We start from the raw sequence: 16,985 nt of genomic DNA on the forward strand, positions 1-16,985 counted from the left end.
ATGAAGATGTGGAACACTTGACAAGATGGAGTGTTTGGTGACCAGGTGCTCTCTGTTGGGAAGATGCTTTAGATTTAGGCTGAGTCCCTGAACCAGGGTTGGAGAACAGGACACCTGTCCGTGCCTGCTGGTGACAGCAACCACAAAGTAAGGCAGCTGTAACATCGTAACAGCATAATCTGTTCTCCTAGAAGTGACCATGTCTCCCTCTGAACATTCCAGATAGGCAGTGAGCACAGGTTACATTAGCCATAGCTTCCAGGAAGGAAGAGGGTTAATGCTCCCTGGGCCACCAGACTATAGGGGTGGAAAGGTCTTTGACCCATAGTCTGACCTACTGGCTACATATGGCAGAGAAAAGAAAGCCCGTGCTGGCCAGTGGCCTTGCCCAACAATCTGGGAACTCTGGATGCAGCAGCCTTGCAAGCCCACAATGTCCCACCTGTCCTGTCCTGTCTGGAATCCAGGGCCCAGCCTACCCTATCACCTACCTGCTGGGGCATGACAGCGCAGACATGCCTGTCTGGGATCTGCTGGTCTGCGGGGTAAGCCCCCCTCTCCTGCCTTCTTTGAGTGGCACACCTCAGAGACACTAAGCCTTTGCCTTGGGGTGCTTCCAGAAACCTCCCCAATAAGTATGCTGTGGGTGGGACTTGGATGGCAGGCAACTCTCATAATATGGTACTGCTTGCCACTGCTAACATGTACCCCATTGTCAGCGAGGACTCTAGGAGTCAGAGCAGCATGCAGTGAGGTGGTAGAGGTGGCAGCCACCTCACAGAGAGACAGGAAAAGACTCTAACGCAAGTCACTTTACCAATGAGTCAGTGCTTCCTCTGCTGCCATCCTTTGGGACACAGGTTGGGTCAAGTGGCAGACAAAGTAACACAAACCCCTGCTTAGGCAAAACACACTCTGACACCTCCCAAACTCAAGGCCCTAGAAGTAGGAGACCTACTCACCTGTCCTGTTTTGCCGAGAGAGAATTTGAAACAAGCTACAGTTGTCTGGGGAAAGCCTCAACTGAGAAAATGCCGCCATCGAATTGGCCTGTAGACAAGCCTAGAGAGCATTTTTCTTGATTAAAGATTTATGTGGGCGGGCTGAGCCCAGCATGGGTGGTGCTACTGCTGGGCAGGTGGTCCTGGGTGATACAAAAAAACCAAACACAACAAGCCAGCCTGCAGCTGTTTTGTAGCACGTTCCCGAGATTGAAACATTCTATCCTGTAGGCAAACTCCTTAAGATAGAAAGTAACTCTTCAAAATAGCTTCAGGAAGTCCCTGAAACTGATCAGATTCACTAGGCCCCTCCTTCACAAAAGTAAACAAGGTCACTGAGACAGGCTGCCTGGAAGAAGCAGAGACCAGCCAAGAGACTTGAGAGCGGAAACCAGGGGAGCTGCCTGCCTGGATGGGGCTTAGGCCAACTGAGGCACTCAGAAAACTCCCTCCCTCCCTCCCTCCCTCCCTCCCTCCCTCCCTCCCTCCCTCCCTCCCTCCCTCCCTCCTTCCCCAGTTGAGCTACCTGTGAGCTGTGTAGAGTGCTCCAAGTTCCCAGCTTTTGTGATCTGCCATGCTTGCTAGGGTGGGCTTTGGGGATATAGCTGTCCTTGAGTCATTTCTGCTCCTGTAAGCAGCCCCTCACCTATGTTTCTCAAGTAACTCCAATAAAACTCATGGGTTTATCAGCTGGGCTCTGATAGCAACTATAGTCTGCTGTGGGCTACCCTATGCAGAGTGAGAAGACACTGTGTGTGCTACATCTCCCCAGGGAAAGTCTGTCACGCAGCCACAGTGCTCCCTCCTCCAAGGCCTTTCCTTGAACACTTGGTCCCCAGCCAGCAGTCGTCTGGAGAGGATCAGGTGGTATAGTCTGCCTGGAAACTGTAGGCCACTGAGGGTGGGTTAAGGCATTTTAAAAGACTTTGCCACTTCAAGTGAGCTTTCTTGGTTTCCTGTTTATAGATCTATCTGTGAGCTCTCAACTGCTGCCGCAGCACCATGCCTAATTGTCTTTCCCGTGCCCAGTCCCCAGCCATGACACCTGTCTGCCTCAGTTTCTTCCTCTACAATAAGGGGTGACGGCGGCAGCACCTCCCTCCCGTGGAGAAAGTGTAGACATGAGTAGGGATGTCAGGCTGTCTGAGCCCCTGCTCCAGGCCCTTTAATAATGTCAAAACCCCAAGGCTAAACATTAAGTCAGTGACAGTGCCCAGAGCTGGTCCCTGAAGGATCTGTCCTTTCCCATCGGTCCTAAAAGTGTCATGGGAGCCAACCAGGCCTGAAACAAGCCAAAGGAGTCCAGCATTGGGGCTAGCCACTAGCAGCCACATGCCTGCTGACCTCAGCCCCCCACAATCCGGGACCATCGGTGACCTCTCCCACTCCCTCTCCCACTGACCCTAGCTCCTCCCCTAGCTGAAGTGGGGCCACTCATTCCCATGTCCCACATCTGTCTAGCCTGGCCCACATGGCAACCCAGGGACTGGCAAAGCCACCCTACTGTCCCCACCATCTCCCCTCGTGTCACTAAACATATCCAGACACAGGACTTTGGGGTCTGGATGCTGTTTGGGAAATGCCTTTCCAATGCAAACCTGCTGTGGCTCTGCCTGTGAAATGTCTGTGTCAGCAACAGGGGCCACTCCTACCTCCGCCAGTCCAGCTCCCTCCCCACGCAAGCAGCCACTAGCCTCCTCTGTCCTGATTCCCCCAGATATCACAATGACTCCCCCCAAACACCATTACTTCCTTCAGAGCTGGAGGGACCCGACTCTAGGCAGTGGGGCAGAACTGACATCTCCCAGGGCCACCAAGACCTAAGAAAGTAGAATGGGACCCCACCAGTTCCTGCTTTGTGGGTCTGTCTCGTAGGATCATCCTTGGATACCCTCTCCACAAATCCTTTCCTGAGGTTTTACCCTGGTCCAACTTGGATATCAAACACCTAAGTACATGTTACTGAATCCCAAAGAAATGAGCAGTATCCAGGCCACACAGACTGAGTCCAGAGCTGCACAGAAGCACATTGTGTGTTTGTGTATGTGCACGCGCGCGTGCATGTGCATGCATGTGTGTGTGCGTGTGTGTGCGCGCGCGCATGTGTGTGTGTGTGTGCGTGTCAGGGGGGGTCTATTTAATACCTCACCCAGGTTCCTAAGAACTCAGAGATGACTCTAAGAGATGAGGCTACCTCCCTGCCCTATCCATGTTCCTGCCTGGCAATAATGCTTAGGGCCAGCCCTTGGTGAAGCTGCTTGTGGAGGCCTGGTCAAGCAATAACCAAGTCCACAGCAGGTGGGGGAGGGTATAAAGGAAAGAAGGAATCAGAGACCTATACAGATAGTCCTGAGATCTAAACCTGAGGTCCTAAGCTCTCCCATGGTGGGATGAGGTGTGTGGTTGAATAAGCCATGATGCCCACAAACATCTTCACATGCCCACTGTGTCAGACCAGTCTAGCCATGCTCCCAGGGGGACCTTAAGAGAGCTGAAGGGAACGTCTTCCATGCCCAGCACAGGGGCAGACAGCTCATGCAGACTGAGCAAAGTGGGCTGCTGCTCTCATACCAACTGCATCTCCGGCTGCCGGGAGAAGAACCAGGCAGAGGTTGGGGGTGGTTACCTTTGCCAATGCGACACAACCCAGAGCCACCTGGGAAGAGTCTTAATGAAGGACTGTCTGTGTAGACTGGCCTATGGGGACATCTGGAGGACTGTCTTCACTGAGTCAAAGGCACGAGACTCAGCCTGCAGGAGGCGCCATTTCCTCTAGCGGGGCCTGACCTGCCACTAGGACTCTGAACGGGAATTAAGAGATGAAACAGACCCTTTCCTCTAGTCTGCTTTTTGTTTGTATCTTTGTTTTTTGAGACCGGGTTTCTTTAACAGTTCTGGTTGCCCTGAAACTCCCCGCTCCATAGACCAGGCTGGCCTTGAACTCACAAAGATCCTCCTGCCTCTGTCTCGGGAGTGCTGGGATTAAAGGCGTGTGCCACCACCGTACAGCCTAATGTGCTTTTTATCAGGGTGTTTCATCAGAGCAACAGAAACAAAACCAGAGCATGGCTAGAACCTGCGCGGGAAAGAGGAACTCAGCCTCTAAGCCAAAGACACCCCCTCCCTGACCCTCGACCCTCCTCCCAGAGAGCAAATGCACCTGCTGACTGTTTCTGACCCTTCACCCCCAGAGCAGGTGAGTCTGTGGTGTGCAGCCAAATACAACTCAACTCACTTCCCTACAGACTCCACGACATCCCTCTCAGCCTCTTTCCCACTGTGCTGTGTGGAGGTTATTTCAGGAGCAGAGAGGACCAGGGCCCCCGCCTGGCCTCAGAGCACACAGGGTCTGGCTGTGCCTCCTGGAACCATTCTGAGTAAGCCTTCTGGTAAACCCATTGCTGGTCTCTGCTCCTCACCCAAGCCGAGGAAGGAGAACGGAGCCAGCTGCCTTTCCTGCCTGCAGCCATTCCTGGCAGGACCAGGTGGAAATAAGAGAGGCTCCTGTCCTTGCAGATGGAGGGCCTCTTGGGAGAGCAGTTTTGACTCACAGCCTCTTCCAGAGCCATACATCCTAGGGAACACTAAACCCGCCCAAAGCACCTGAGACCCCAGTGCCAGAATAATGCCAGCAAGGCATGACAAGGCCCAGACCTAGAGCCACGCAGGGACCTCAGACCGTACAAGCATAGAGTGCAAACAGTTTCTTGGTGGCGGCTATCTGCTGTTGGATCTCTCTCCCTATGGTTGTGTAAGACCCAGAACTGTCTGATGGCATCCTACCAAGGAAACACTCACATCCTAGGGGATGTCAGTCATCTCCCTGGTCTCACATCACACTCACAGAAGGGACAAATTGACACCGTGGGACTAGGGAAGCTTCCTGGGTTGAGGAAGGCCTGACCTGGCCTTTGGAAGTAACATTTTTTTAAAAATATTTATTTATTTATTTATTTATTTATTATGTATATAATATTCTGTCTGTGTGTATGCCTGCAGGCCAGAAAAGGGCACCATTACAGATGGTTGTGAGCCACCATGTGGTTGCTGGGAATTGAACTCAGGACCTTTGGAAGAGCAGGCAAGATGAAAGAAAGTAACATTTTAAAGAATACACGATTAGCTTGTCAGAGCGTATGAGCAGGTAGGTGCAAATTGCTAGGCAATGAGGAAGAAAAGGCTTGGCTACCAGTCAGTGAAGTTGAGAGACCTGGACAGAGTGCCTGGATCCCAGGGCCTGGCCCACAGCAGGGTAGAAGGCAGCAGCAGACTGTGGAACAATCAACAGGATCAACAAGGATGTCACCTTGATGGCCCAGAAGCCCCTTTGGTCACCCCTCTGTCCATCTGCTAGATGCTAGAGCCAAGGTTGGCAGCCAGCTCCTGCTGGGTACCTGCAGGAGGTCCTAGATGCTACTGTTTCCCCGCCCTCACAATACCCACAAGATGTCTACACGCTACCCAGACTGTCTACACGCTACCCAGACTGTCTACACGCTACCCAGACTCTGAGAAACAGTCTGCATCCATGTATGATTCACAGCAGTGACCTCTGACTCACCAAGGTTTCCCCCACTCCTAAGTATATACACCCTATGCCCTCAAACCCCCACACTGGCCCTAGGTGGTACATGTCCCCTCATATCAGCCAGTCACAGGCCTTTTCTCCATTCCTCCTGTCCCCCAAACTGACTTCCAGAACTGTAACGGATTCTAGGATGAGATTCCGGGGTCTGGAGGTTCAATAGTGTTAAGAGTCTAGTTGCCCAGCAGGAGTCTGAAGTGGGGTAGTGAAAGAATTTGGGGGGGGGGTTGGGTGGTTGGGTTTAGACTCATTTCTCAGGATGCCTTAGGGAAGAAGCAGAGAGAGGCAGGAAAAGTATCCCATGAGGCCCCGGGTGGCAGGTGCAGTCATCATTCAAGCCAAATGCACCGAGAAAAACAGCAGCTGGAAGACACAGCTGCACAGGAACGAGTTAAGAGGCCATGGGACAAGAAGAGATTGGCCAAGTGGGGGAAGAGAGGCTAGGGACAATAATGGAGGAGACATTGCTGAGGTCGGGTAGAGATTCTCCTGTCCCGCCCCGCCCCACCCTGGGACTGCCACCCAGCCCATGTACCCTGCCACCTGCTAACCAGGAGGAGCTGTCAGCCTCACTTCCAGGAGACATAAAGGGAAATGAGTTGTTCTAGGTTATACAAGACATGGCCACTCTTTAAGGCAGCTCAGGATCCCTGCTATCCAGCAATCACTGTTCTGCTCAGGAGGAGACCTAGACCACCAGGGAGTAAATCCAGGAAGGACAGCTGATACCAGGAGGACAGAAGAGGAGGGTGCCGGGAACTTCCCTTTCCCCAGCCCAGAAGACCCCCAGTCCAGTGCAGAAGCTTCCAGAACCAGAGCAAGATCTTGCCTACATCATCTGATGGTCATCTTCTCACTCCAGAGACCAGCCAGAATTCCTAGAATGCTCTAGGGTCCACAGTCTACTATTTCCTTTCTGTGGGCTTAGTTTGAGAATGCAACTTTATTTATTTATTAAATTTCTTTTTGGGGGGAGGCAGGCAGTCTCTATAACCCCAAGCTGGTCTCAAAAATAAAGGAGGATGACCTTGAACTTCTGATCCTCCTGCATCCCCTTCCCAAGTCTAAGATTGTAGGTTTAAGCCACCACAAAATTTGCATAGCCCTGAGGACTGAACCCAAGGTTTTGTGTATGTTAGTCAAGTGCCTAACACCACAGCCCAGCCCCAGGATTGAGGGACCCTGAGCCATGCATGCTGTCTCCAGTCGGCACTCAGGGACGAAAACCTCATCTCCTATGTCTACCTCTTTCTTGCAAGTCTGCCTGAGCCCACAGGGCTTTTGCCAAGAAGGTTGTTGGTGTTTGCCAGAGGCTCCACCTGCCTACCCAGGGGTGACTTTGCGGGGGGGGGGGGGAGCCTCTGGGCTGTTGTCATTGTACTGGCAATGTATGGACCTTGGAGGCTATTATTTTCCTGCCTTGGCCTCCACCGAGAGTCTACCTGCCAGTTTGTTCACTAGAGGAATGAGCGTGAGCCAACAATGGGAAATGAGAACCTTCAACTCTCAGCACCTCCGACGGAGGAAGAAGGCCTTGGCCATGGGCGTCTCTGGAAACCCTGCCGCTGGCCTGGAAGGACCGCATCTGTAGCTGGGTTTCTTGCCGTATCCAGAGGACACTGGACTGGGGAAGCCCCAGTTCTTGCCCTGGCAGAAGGGCTATGACTGTGGCCAGAAGGCCAGGTTCACGTCTAACCCCAGGGTCCATGGGTGTGTGGCCACATTCCCCAGCCTCAGACTCTGACCATGGAGCAGGCCATTCTCGCTGATGTAACTAACTAAATGCCTCATTTGGTGAATGACCAACAGCAGGAACCAACTGAACACAGAATTACGTGGAGAGCCAGGACAGAAGCCAGCAGAACTGGCATCTGGTGAGGTCTTTTCCTCATAAATGGCACTTGGGTCGTCCGGAGAGGTCCCCTCTGCACTTCCCTACAACCACCTCCCTTCACGTTATCTTACTGCAGAGTAAACTTAGCATCCATGTTCACAGAGAACATTGGTAGACACAAATGTCAGCTACATGCCGGGTACTGCTGACCAGAGAGAGAGAGGGGGACTGAACATGTCACACCTCTTCCATGTCCCAAAGGCCCTGGGAGAATGGAGAGGGCTCCAGAGGGAGCAGGAGCCACCCTAGCAGCTGAGCACAGGACCCTGGGGGTCTCCTGAGGTTGCTTTGAACTTTACCATCCAGCTCTGGGCTCACCAGCCCTGCTTGGGATTCCGAGTCACTACTGCCCCTCTCTGTCCTCCAGCTCAGCGCTTTAACAGTGTGTGAAGCTTGGGCGGCTCCTCCCACATGTCTGAGGAAGATGACATGGTGTCCACAAAGGACTGGAGCCTATGGCCTTCTCAGAAACAGTCCCTAACAATCCCAGCTCTATCCTTAAATCCCTACAACTGAGGGAAGGAGAGGGGCCTGGGCCAGCAGAGACCCAGCACTGACCCATGTGGTACCTGTTGAGTGCCAAGGGCATAGTGGGGGGCTTAGGTCACTGCTCTCACTGCTCTTCCCATCCACTAAGGCCAGGCTACCCCCAGAGAGTACAAAACCCACAGGCACTAAAGACTTTGGGGAAACTCTGTAGGAGTGCTGCTTCCTGGGGTCCAGAGGGTCAGAGAAGGCGCTAGCGCAGACATGCAGCTACCCCAGGTGTCAGGCACAAGGATGGGGGTCTAACGCAGCAGCACTGGCCCTTCCCGTGGACCAGTACAGCTGGCCTGGGTCAGCTGCTGTCAGGCTTTCCTAATCAGAACTGCAATTCGCTTCCCACGTTCCTTCCTCTCCCGAGGGACAGAGAGGACCTGGCGGAGCTCTCGGGCAACAAGGCTGCATTGGTGGGTGTGACAGAAATGGGACTGGAGTCACTATGACAGCTGAGAGTGGGTGAGACGGGCTTCTTGGGAACCTCGGTTTGGGGGAGCCTCCTTGGGGACAATGACATAGTGTCCACGAAGAGCTGGCGCCCACAGGCGTCTCGTGACCATTCCATGGTAACCCCAGCTCTACCCTTAAACCCGTACGGCTGAGGGAGAAGAGAAGGGCTATCTGCTGGAATGATGCCAGCCCCGGTCTCTAAGCATTTCCTTGAATCCTCTAATGAGTGGAGAAGCTGTGAGTCCTATCTGTCCTGTTTGATTGCCCAGACACACATCTTAGCGGGGGACTACATCCAAGCTCCACCCTCATGACACCCAAGGTGAGCCCTGGGATGGCTTTTGCCACAGACCCTTCGTGGAAGTGGAGATGCGTTCAGGGCCCTGGAACGTACAGCGAGGAGCTCTGCTGGGGAGAAAACGGTTCAGTCGGTGCTCGCCTCATCAGCATGAGGGCTGGGTGTGGTGATGTGAACCTGCAGCCCCAGATCTGGAAAGGGAGAGACGGGGACACTCCTGGGGTTCACTGGCTGCTGGGCTACTTGGTGAGTTCCAGACCAATGAGAGCCTGTCTCAGAAAAGAAGGCTGATAGCATCTAAAGAACAAGACAGAGTGTTCTTCCCCCTACACACACGCATACACATTCATGTACACATACATACACACTAAACAAAATGAGCATCACTGAAGAGCCTGATAGGTCTATCATACATGGGCCTGGGTCCACCTATTCAGACCCAGTCCAGAGCAGAGACCAGATCCCACCCAGCAGGGCAGAAGCAGTGGCTAGTGTCACTCAGACCACCCAGTCCCGCTGAATGGACTTGGCCCTGGCTCCAGCAGAGCCTCCCAACACATGACGTACACCAGCCTGGACCAGGTCTCAGGGCCGGGGCCAAGACACCTCGGGCCAGACTCCCATGCCAGCAGTCTGTTTTACAGCGGCTATTCATCACTCAGAGCGGTTTCTGGGCTCACCCCACCATCAACTCTGCACACACCTCCCCACATGAGCAAGCGAGGCCATCCTTTCCTCCTGGGATGTCTTCATTTCCTACAGCCTGTGCTCACACATGCAGGCAGCCTGCACCCCACGAGCTCTGCTGCCTCACGTATTGGCCAGAGGAGGTCAGGCTGGCAAGGAACAAAGAAAGCACAGCAGGCCCCTGGCTCACGGCGGAGGCCCTTGGCCATGAGGTGACTTAGAACTCCAATCATCCCAAACTCGCAGAGCTGGGGCATGAACCCCACGGGAGGTGGGGAGGTGGGGAGGAGGGGCTGGGGCCGGGAAGAGGCAAGGAAAGAGAAGGCGGGTGCTGCAAGACCAAACCATCCTCTGTCTAAGACTCCGCCGTGTAATCATGCTCCTGCCTCTACCCACCTCTGTCAGAGGCAAAGACCTGGTCTACCCTTAGGGGAATCCAAACAGAGACTCCAATGTCTCATGAAGGAACAGAAGTGATCTTGGGGCCACAGGCCTGCAATCCCAACTACTCACAAGGCTGGTGCAGGGAGATCTCAAGTTTCAGGCCCTCCTGGGCCACAGAGTGAGGTCCAGGAAAGCCTGGGAAGTTTAGTCAGACCCTGTCTCAAAGAGGGCTGAGGGGATGTACGGCCCAGTGGTAAGCTGCTTGTCTGGCATGAGCAAGGCCCAAGTGCAGCAGCACCCGTGGATGGTCCGCTTTGGTCTTGGGTCATCACCCTCTTCTGCCTTCTTTCTGCTTCCTGCCCGGGGCTATAAGTGGAGGCTGGCTTGCTGGCACTGCACTCAGCTCCCCAACATCCATGTCCCACTTGGATGGCCGATCAACACAGCACACCAGCTCCAGAGCACACACTACAAACTCCAGCTTCTGGGAGGAAGATGATGGGTGGCACCCGCTGATACACGCCCAAGAGCATCCCTCTCCCGGAAAGGACAGATGTGAATGGGCTGAGAAGGTAGCAATTCTTTCTCTGGGGCTCTGTAGGTCTTTGGGGGAGTCATCCTTACACATACCTGCCTGGAACCCCACTGCAGAGCTTCTGCCCTGCTCTCCTAGGCTGTAAGAAACATGGGGTCAGTCTAGAGCCAAGATCTGTCTGACCAACTGCATCACCCCAAAGCAACTGACCAAAAGCTGGGGCAGGCACGCTAGACAGAAAGAACCTACCTACCCATTTCATCCTGACACTGACATCCACGTGAGGGGCTTCTAGGGTGTCTCCGTGGCTATGCTGGGCCTTCCCTGCAGGCTCAGGAGGGACCCTATGCCTGATCGCAGCCTGGCCCTAGGGACAGCAGATACTCTGACTGACCAGGGCTTGGTCTAGCAGCCACTCCTGCTGATGTCTGTCCCCATCTTGCAGTTCTTACACAAGGGGAGATACCCATACGGATAACCGCCATGCATTCCAGAAGACAGACCAGAAGAATGCCAGGAGTCTTCAATTGCCCAGCAGAGCCCTTGACCTGGCTATTCGTACATCACTGGAGAGTGGGGATTTTCAGACTCCCCATCAGGAAAGGTGAGGCTCCAGGGGCAGTGAACAGGCACCTCAGGCCAGCCCCATCTAGGAAGCCATGGGGCTGAGGAGCCTGATTCCATCTTGGGACAAGAAGCAGTGGTCATGGAAAGGGAGCTGCAGAGCAGGTACCACTTGGGGGAGGGTATAGCCAGTGCTTGGTTAGATGAACTGGCTCACAGCAAACTATCCAGGGCCAGGTCTGTACCAAGTCTTTCAGTTTGCTCCTTAAACCAGCTTGGTGATCACTCCCTCTTTTCAGAGGGAGATACCCCAGGCTTGCGGCGATGAAGAAGGCTCTATAGGCTCTGTGACTGATGGGGACCAGGAAATCTCCCTAGGACACACCTACACGTCACAGTGGGGGATGGGCTACCGAAGGTCTTGCACACTTATGTACAGTCATGTCACAGAGACACAAGAACGGGAAGGGGGGGGGCAAGCTGCTCCCTAGAATTGACTTAATAAGCCAGTTCAAATCATGAGCCATCTCTAACACTGGTGCCAACCCAAGCCCCAAATTTCTGCTGCCAAGAAGTTCTGGATGAGCCTAAGTGGACCTGCAAGCTGGGGTCTCAGTTCTGAGGGCATCATCAGGGACTGGCTACACAGGCATGGGGACACAGACGCAATCATTAACCCTGATCTGCACTGCCCTCCTGGGACACCAAACCCTCGGCCCCAAACCCATAGTTACTTCCCTTTAGTCTAGACACATGGAGGCACAGGCCGAGGGCTGCCCCACAGCTGGGGCACGACCCTAGGTTACAGCAACGTTCCCCACCTCCAACCTCCTGCTGGGAATCCATTCTTCTAGAATGTCTCACGCAGAGCAGACACCCCCGCCTCAATGCTTCTCCCAACCCCATGTCCAGCAGACTAGGCCCCCACTTGTGGGCAAATGGTTCACAGATGGGCAGTTGGATGGCTGGAGACAGTGGGACACTTAACTGAGGACATTCTAGGGCACAAGATGACAGTGACCGTCTGATACGGCGAGCAGAGACAGGCTGTTGACCCAGGCCCAGAACCCTGGTCACTGATGGCCCCAAACACTCCAAGAGGCCCAGCTGTTCAAACCAGCGTGAGTCCAGATGTCAGGGCAGCCAGAGAATGAGGAGCTGGGGACAGTGGGGCCTCCTCCATCCTCCTGCTCCCTCCCCTCTCTGTTCCCTGTGTCTCCCCAGGACGGTCTTCTGTCTGGTCTTGATCTTGCTGACAGCCTGCCAGCAACAATGGGGCGGAGTTATGGGGGCCAGTTCAGAGCTGGCAAGCTTCTTCCAGCCCCAGGCCTCTCGACAGTCCTTGACAGGCAAGGTTCTATCAGGGTCGCCCGGCATCCACAGGGATGTGGGCCCTTCTCCCATAGGGATTTAACACCTAGAACTAGCATGGGCTTGCCCCTGGCTCCCACCTCCCCTCTTCAGGGCAGAGCAACAGACAGGTCCTACCTTGGCAGGTTTTGCCATCACCCTGAAGCTGGAAGCCAGGTGGACAGCGGCAGTAAAAACCACCCACGGTGTTGCAGCAAGGACCTTCACAGCCCCCGTTGGCATTGGCACACTCGTCAACATCTGTGGCAAGAAAAGCAGATGAGCATTGGGCCATGGAAACTCAGTGTCCCCAAGAGTTAGGGGAATATCAGCTAACAAGACAGACCCCAAAGAGGGACCCAATAAATTGACCCAGGGTCAGACTTCCATCCTCCCCTTCCACCCAAGCACCCAGGGAAGTGGCTCTCTTTGCATCCAGTGCAATGTGTCTACAGGACACGAGGATCTGACCTTTAGGAGCAGCCACAAGCAGCGGTGTTAGCCCTGGAGCATCCTGTGTGCCCTGGTGAACCACCTGTGCAGCCCTGGGCTTTCCAAGGAAACCAAACTCCCTTTGCTCTACAGTGAGAGGACCCCACGTGATTCCTCTTCGTAGCTGCCAGAACTCTGCCGATAGACTCAGCACTCTGGTCCCACCAGGACAGCTCTGGGCTCCCTTCATGACCAGGTGACACCGTGTCAGGTTAGGGAAAGCAATGAGCACAGAGTCAAGCTGCTGGACCCAGACTGCCAGGTTCTGAGCCCGTGGCTCCCTTTCCTCCACCAGCTCTTAGGGTCCAGAGCACAGGCGGCAACTCTGGGTTCAGGCTTACCCAGGAGCAACGGTGCTTCAACTGCCACCCGATGTGGCTAGCCTGGGACTTAAGGGACCAGGTTTCTGAGGGAGGTTCGGGGGTGTCAGAACCTCACGAATGTGTTGAGTCAGGATCCCTCTGTCCACTGGCCTGGTCAGACTGCCTCAGTTGAGTCCAGGGAAGCTGGACCACAGTGTCCCCAACCACTTGCCTCCAAAGGTTTAGGCTCTCCCCTGTAGTTTCTAGGAAGGCTCAGGGCAACGGGCACCCCAACATGTCACAGGCACACATGGTTAAGCCTTTATTCTACCTGCTGGGAAGGAAACTAAACCCCACCCAGTGACATACAGGTAGTAGACAGATCCAGCGTGGGCACTTTCAGCCTGAGTTGGCCCAAAGCTTGCCCAGTGGCCCCAGCATCTCTTCACATCTCCTCAGGAGGGTCCCTAGAAGAACTTCCCTCGGCTAAGCTAAGGGCCTCAGAGATACCCGTAGTCCCGTGAGGACAGCGGTGGCCAAAGGACACTGGCCAGCTGTCTCTGGAATCTTGGAACAAAGCCACCAGCCCTGCAAAGTCTACAGTGGGAATTTCCTAGGAATTCCTGGGCAGTTACACAGAGTCTCAGCAGAGGTCATGGCTGGGGTACCTAGTGTCCCCTGTCTGCTGGCCTGAGGAGACAGCACCAAATCCAGGCTGGCTGGCCAGGATATGAGGCACGACGCAGCTTCTAGGTCTGTCCTGTCATTCAGACCACTGTGTGGGAAGCTGGAGAGGAGGCCAGTGGGGACTCACAGACCAAGGTTCTCTCATGGTACTGTATGGGCCCTGGGTTCAGGTTAGGGAACCTCGCAAGGCCATACCGCAGTCAAGTGGGCATCAAAGTGAGAATGTCCACTGCTGCTCAGAGCCTCAGGGGCTCTGCATATCTACAGAAAAAGCCTTGAGCTTCGCACAGCAATGAGTCACAGCGCCTGGTACCCAGGACAGACACTTGTTGCCCTGTTATCATAACAGCAGCTAGGAGCTCCTATCCCAAGAATGCCTGAGAAATTCCTTTCACTTCTGGGCTAGCCTGAGCCATGCTGGGTCCCCACAGCCCTAATCACCTGCATTGGGGGGATCATCCACACTGGACACGTAATCCTCAGAGAAGATCTGATCCCAGCCCAGGCCCACGGAGGCTACGGGAAACAGCAAATGCCACACAAATTCCATGCGTAAGAGTTCCAGGACAGAGGTCAGAGCACTCCCTCCCAAGCTGCGACAATCTTTGCCACAACCAGACACCAGGAGAGCAGGGTAGAGTGGGCAGGTTCCCCGGCTGAGCCCCCTTCTATACACAGAGCAGGACCAGTCGGCCACCTGGGCGATGATGGAGGCGTCTCGGAGGTGGGGGTGGCTACGGAAGGTCCCCATGCTGCATTTCCAGTTCACCGTGAACCGTTCAATAGAGCCCCCCTCCCAATCACTTGTGTGTAAACTGTCCCATCCCTGCATGCCCTTTGAGGTCTGCCCTGCCCTCCAAAGCACTTATAAATATGTCCCAGTCATCACCTGTTCCTGGGGGTGGTGGCCTGCAAAGACGGTTTTCATGCTTTGGGTAGAAACTTTCATGAAATCCTCTCAAACCAATACAGTTGGGAGACCGTGACATTGGCATCCACACACACAGTGACCTGAAGAAGACCCTTCACAGCAGAATCCATTGGAGGTCCACCAAGTAGCTGTCCTTGCAGTCTTGGCTGGCATCACCCCTGATGCTGAGGCTGGTGACTAAAATGGTCATTCTAAGACAATATACGCAACCCTCATGTGCCTTTAAAAAACAACAAACCTGGGCCTTGGCCCCCTGAGTCCACTCAGGGTTCACTAGGATGTCTCTACAGTTCCCAAGGATGTTCCCCTCACCCCTGTCAGCTCACTAAACACCTCCACAGCTCACTAGGACACCCCAGGAAATACCTCCACATGTCAGCTCACTAAACACCTCCACAGCTCACTAGGACACCCCAGGAAATACCTCCACATGTCAGCTCACTAAGACACCTCCACAGCTCACTAGGACACCCCAGGAAATACCTCCACATGTCAGCTCACTAAGACACCTCCACAGTTCACTAGGACACCCCAGGAAATACCTACACATGTCAGCTCACTAAGACACCTCCACAGTTCACTAGGATACCCCAGAAAATACCTACATATTCCTCTTTCTGATGCTTTACTGTCCCCATGTCAACATCAGTCCTTGTGCAGCCCCCTATGGTTCTGAGGTCATAAGGAGTGAAAGGGAACCAGTCCCAGGGGGCTGCACACTGCACGGCTCTATCAGTCTGAGACAAAGCACAGAAAACAGACGATGAGCCGGTGCTGTGAGCCACCGTGATGGCATACAGGGCTGTCCACCAAGGTGACAAAAGCACTGGAGGGTGAGAGGTGATGGCCTCAGTGCCAGAAACACGCCAGGTGACACTGAAGCCTGAGCCCCAAGAGTTGGTTTTTCATGATGTGAGGTTCACCTCAATTTAAACAGAAAAAGAGATGATCTTCCTACCAGGTGTGTCCACTGCTTTGGGGATTTTGATGCAAAGCAAAAAGCGGGGCCTGGGTCCCTTTACAGCTCAGGCCCCAGTGCGGTGGCTCCACATGAATGAGTGCCCAGCCATGAAGACACGGTGGCATCTCGGGAACCAGCCTAAAATGGCTGGCACAGCCTCACCTGCACGTCCATCAATGCAAGATGCTAACGGGTACATTGGTAAGGTTCTCAGATGGGCTGCGAGGACCTCAGGTGTGGCTCATGTGTGACAGCCGGCAGCATTAGCATTAATGCACACAGCATCCCCACCGAGCAGAGCAAAGGCTGTGACAGGTGTCCCACAGATCCAGTTCCGCCAGACCTGGGCACAGCCCCCTAACACGGCGACACATGGTAGGGCTTCCACAGGGGCCCATTGCCGAGAACAAAAGTTCTAGGAGGCACAGACAAACAACCAAGGCCGGCGCAGACCCCAGGGGACAGACCGCATGCTTGGCCCACTTAGCCATCATTAATCATCTAGGATGGAGGTTGCTGGGAGTGACAGGGCCGGAAGGGCGTCAGCAGGAGGTGTGATGTGAAACTCCCCTCCCCCTGGAGAAGCAATTCTGGAAAAACACTAAGAACGGTACAAGACCTGGCCCTGAACTGGTCCGCATCTACACGCCCCTCAGGCCCCAAGAGCCGCTGTCTGATAGACACACCTCTGGCAAGTGGGTCTGGAATCCTCCCCCGGGGACGCATGTCCCCAGGATGCCCTTCCTCTCCTCCTATCAAGGTTGGCTTCACCGTGTCATTCCAGCCCAGAGGGATCTCTAGCAAACAGTCCGCCAAGGACAGGACGCTGTAGTCTCTCCTTCCCTACACATCCTCCCACTCTGCAGGGTGAAGGCAACCTTTACACAATGTCCTATACAGGAGACCCTCAGGGGAGTTGGATGGAGGGCAGAGGCCAGAAACTGAGGGGAAGGGGAGGCCGTGGCTCCCTCACACAGGAGATAATCCCGGCCCACAGTCGTTGTCTGGGATATGGTACTTATAAGGTGTATCCCCTCCCCCACTTCACACTAGATGTGAGGCCGGGGTAGGCAGCATGCCACCAACCTGCACTAGGCTCCAAGCTGGGCATCACCATCAGGTACGACCCAGGAACCTTTCTCAGTCCCTGACACCCCACTTTACCCCAGGAACACAGCCTGCTTAGCATCCTGCCCCCAGCCATAGGCAGGATGAAACATGAATCCAAGCCTGACCACAACGGTGCCTATGACCCTGTCCTCACCTGTCCTCCCCCCACCCCAAGCAGCTCTAGGTTCTGAGGAGAAGACTAGTGACCAGGACC

General features: G+C 54.4%; 1 protein-coding gene across 5 annotated transcripts in view; it reads right to left on the bottom strand.

Moving 5' to 3' along the window:
• The window catches only part of Megf6 (multiple EGF like domains 6), a 99,848-nt gene that overhangs the window by 36,686 nt on the left and 46,177 nt on the right, over positions 1 to 16,985 (bottom strand). For 4 of the 5 annotated variants that reach the window (XR_009058011.1, XM_057785203.1, XM_057785201.1 and 1 more), the window contains exon 4: positions 12,427 to 12,549. The exons of the other annotated variant lie outside the window; for it this stretch is intronic. Coding sequence is in view for 3 of the 4 variants with exons in the window: in XM_057785203.1 (XP_057641186.1) it covers positions 12,427 to 12,549 (123 nt within the window). In the remaining variant the exon portion in view is untranslated. The remainder of the gene's footprint in view (positions 1 to 12,426; positions 12,550 to 16,985) is intronic. 5 annotated transcript variants of the gene reach the window in all.

Source organism: Chionomys nivalis, chromosome 11 (genome assembly GCF_950005125.1).
Source record: "Chionomys nivalis chromosome 11, mChiNiv1.1, whole genome shotgun sequence".
In the NCBI taxonomy this organism is placed as follows: domain Eukaryota; kingdom Metazoa; phylum Chordata; class Mammalia; order Rodentia; family Cricetidae; genus Chionomys; species Chionomys nivalis.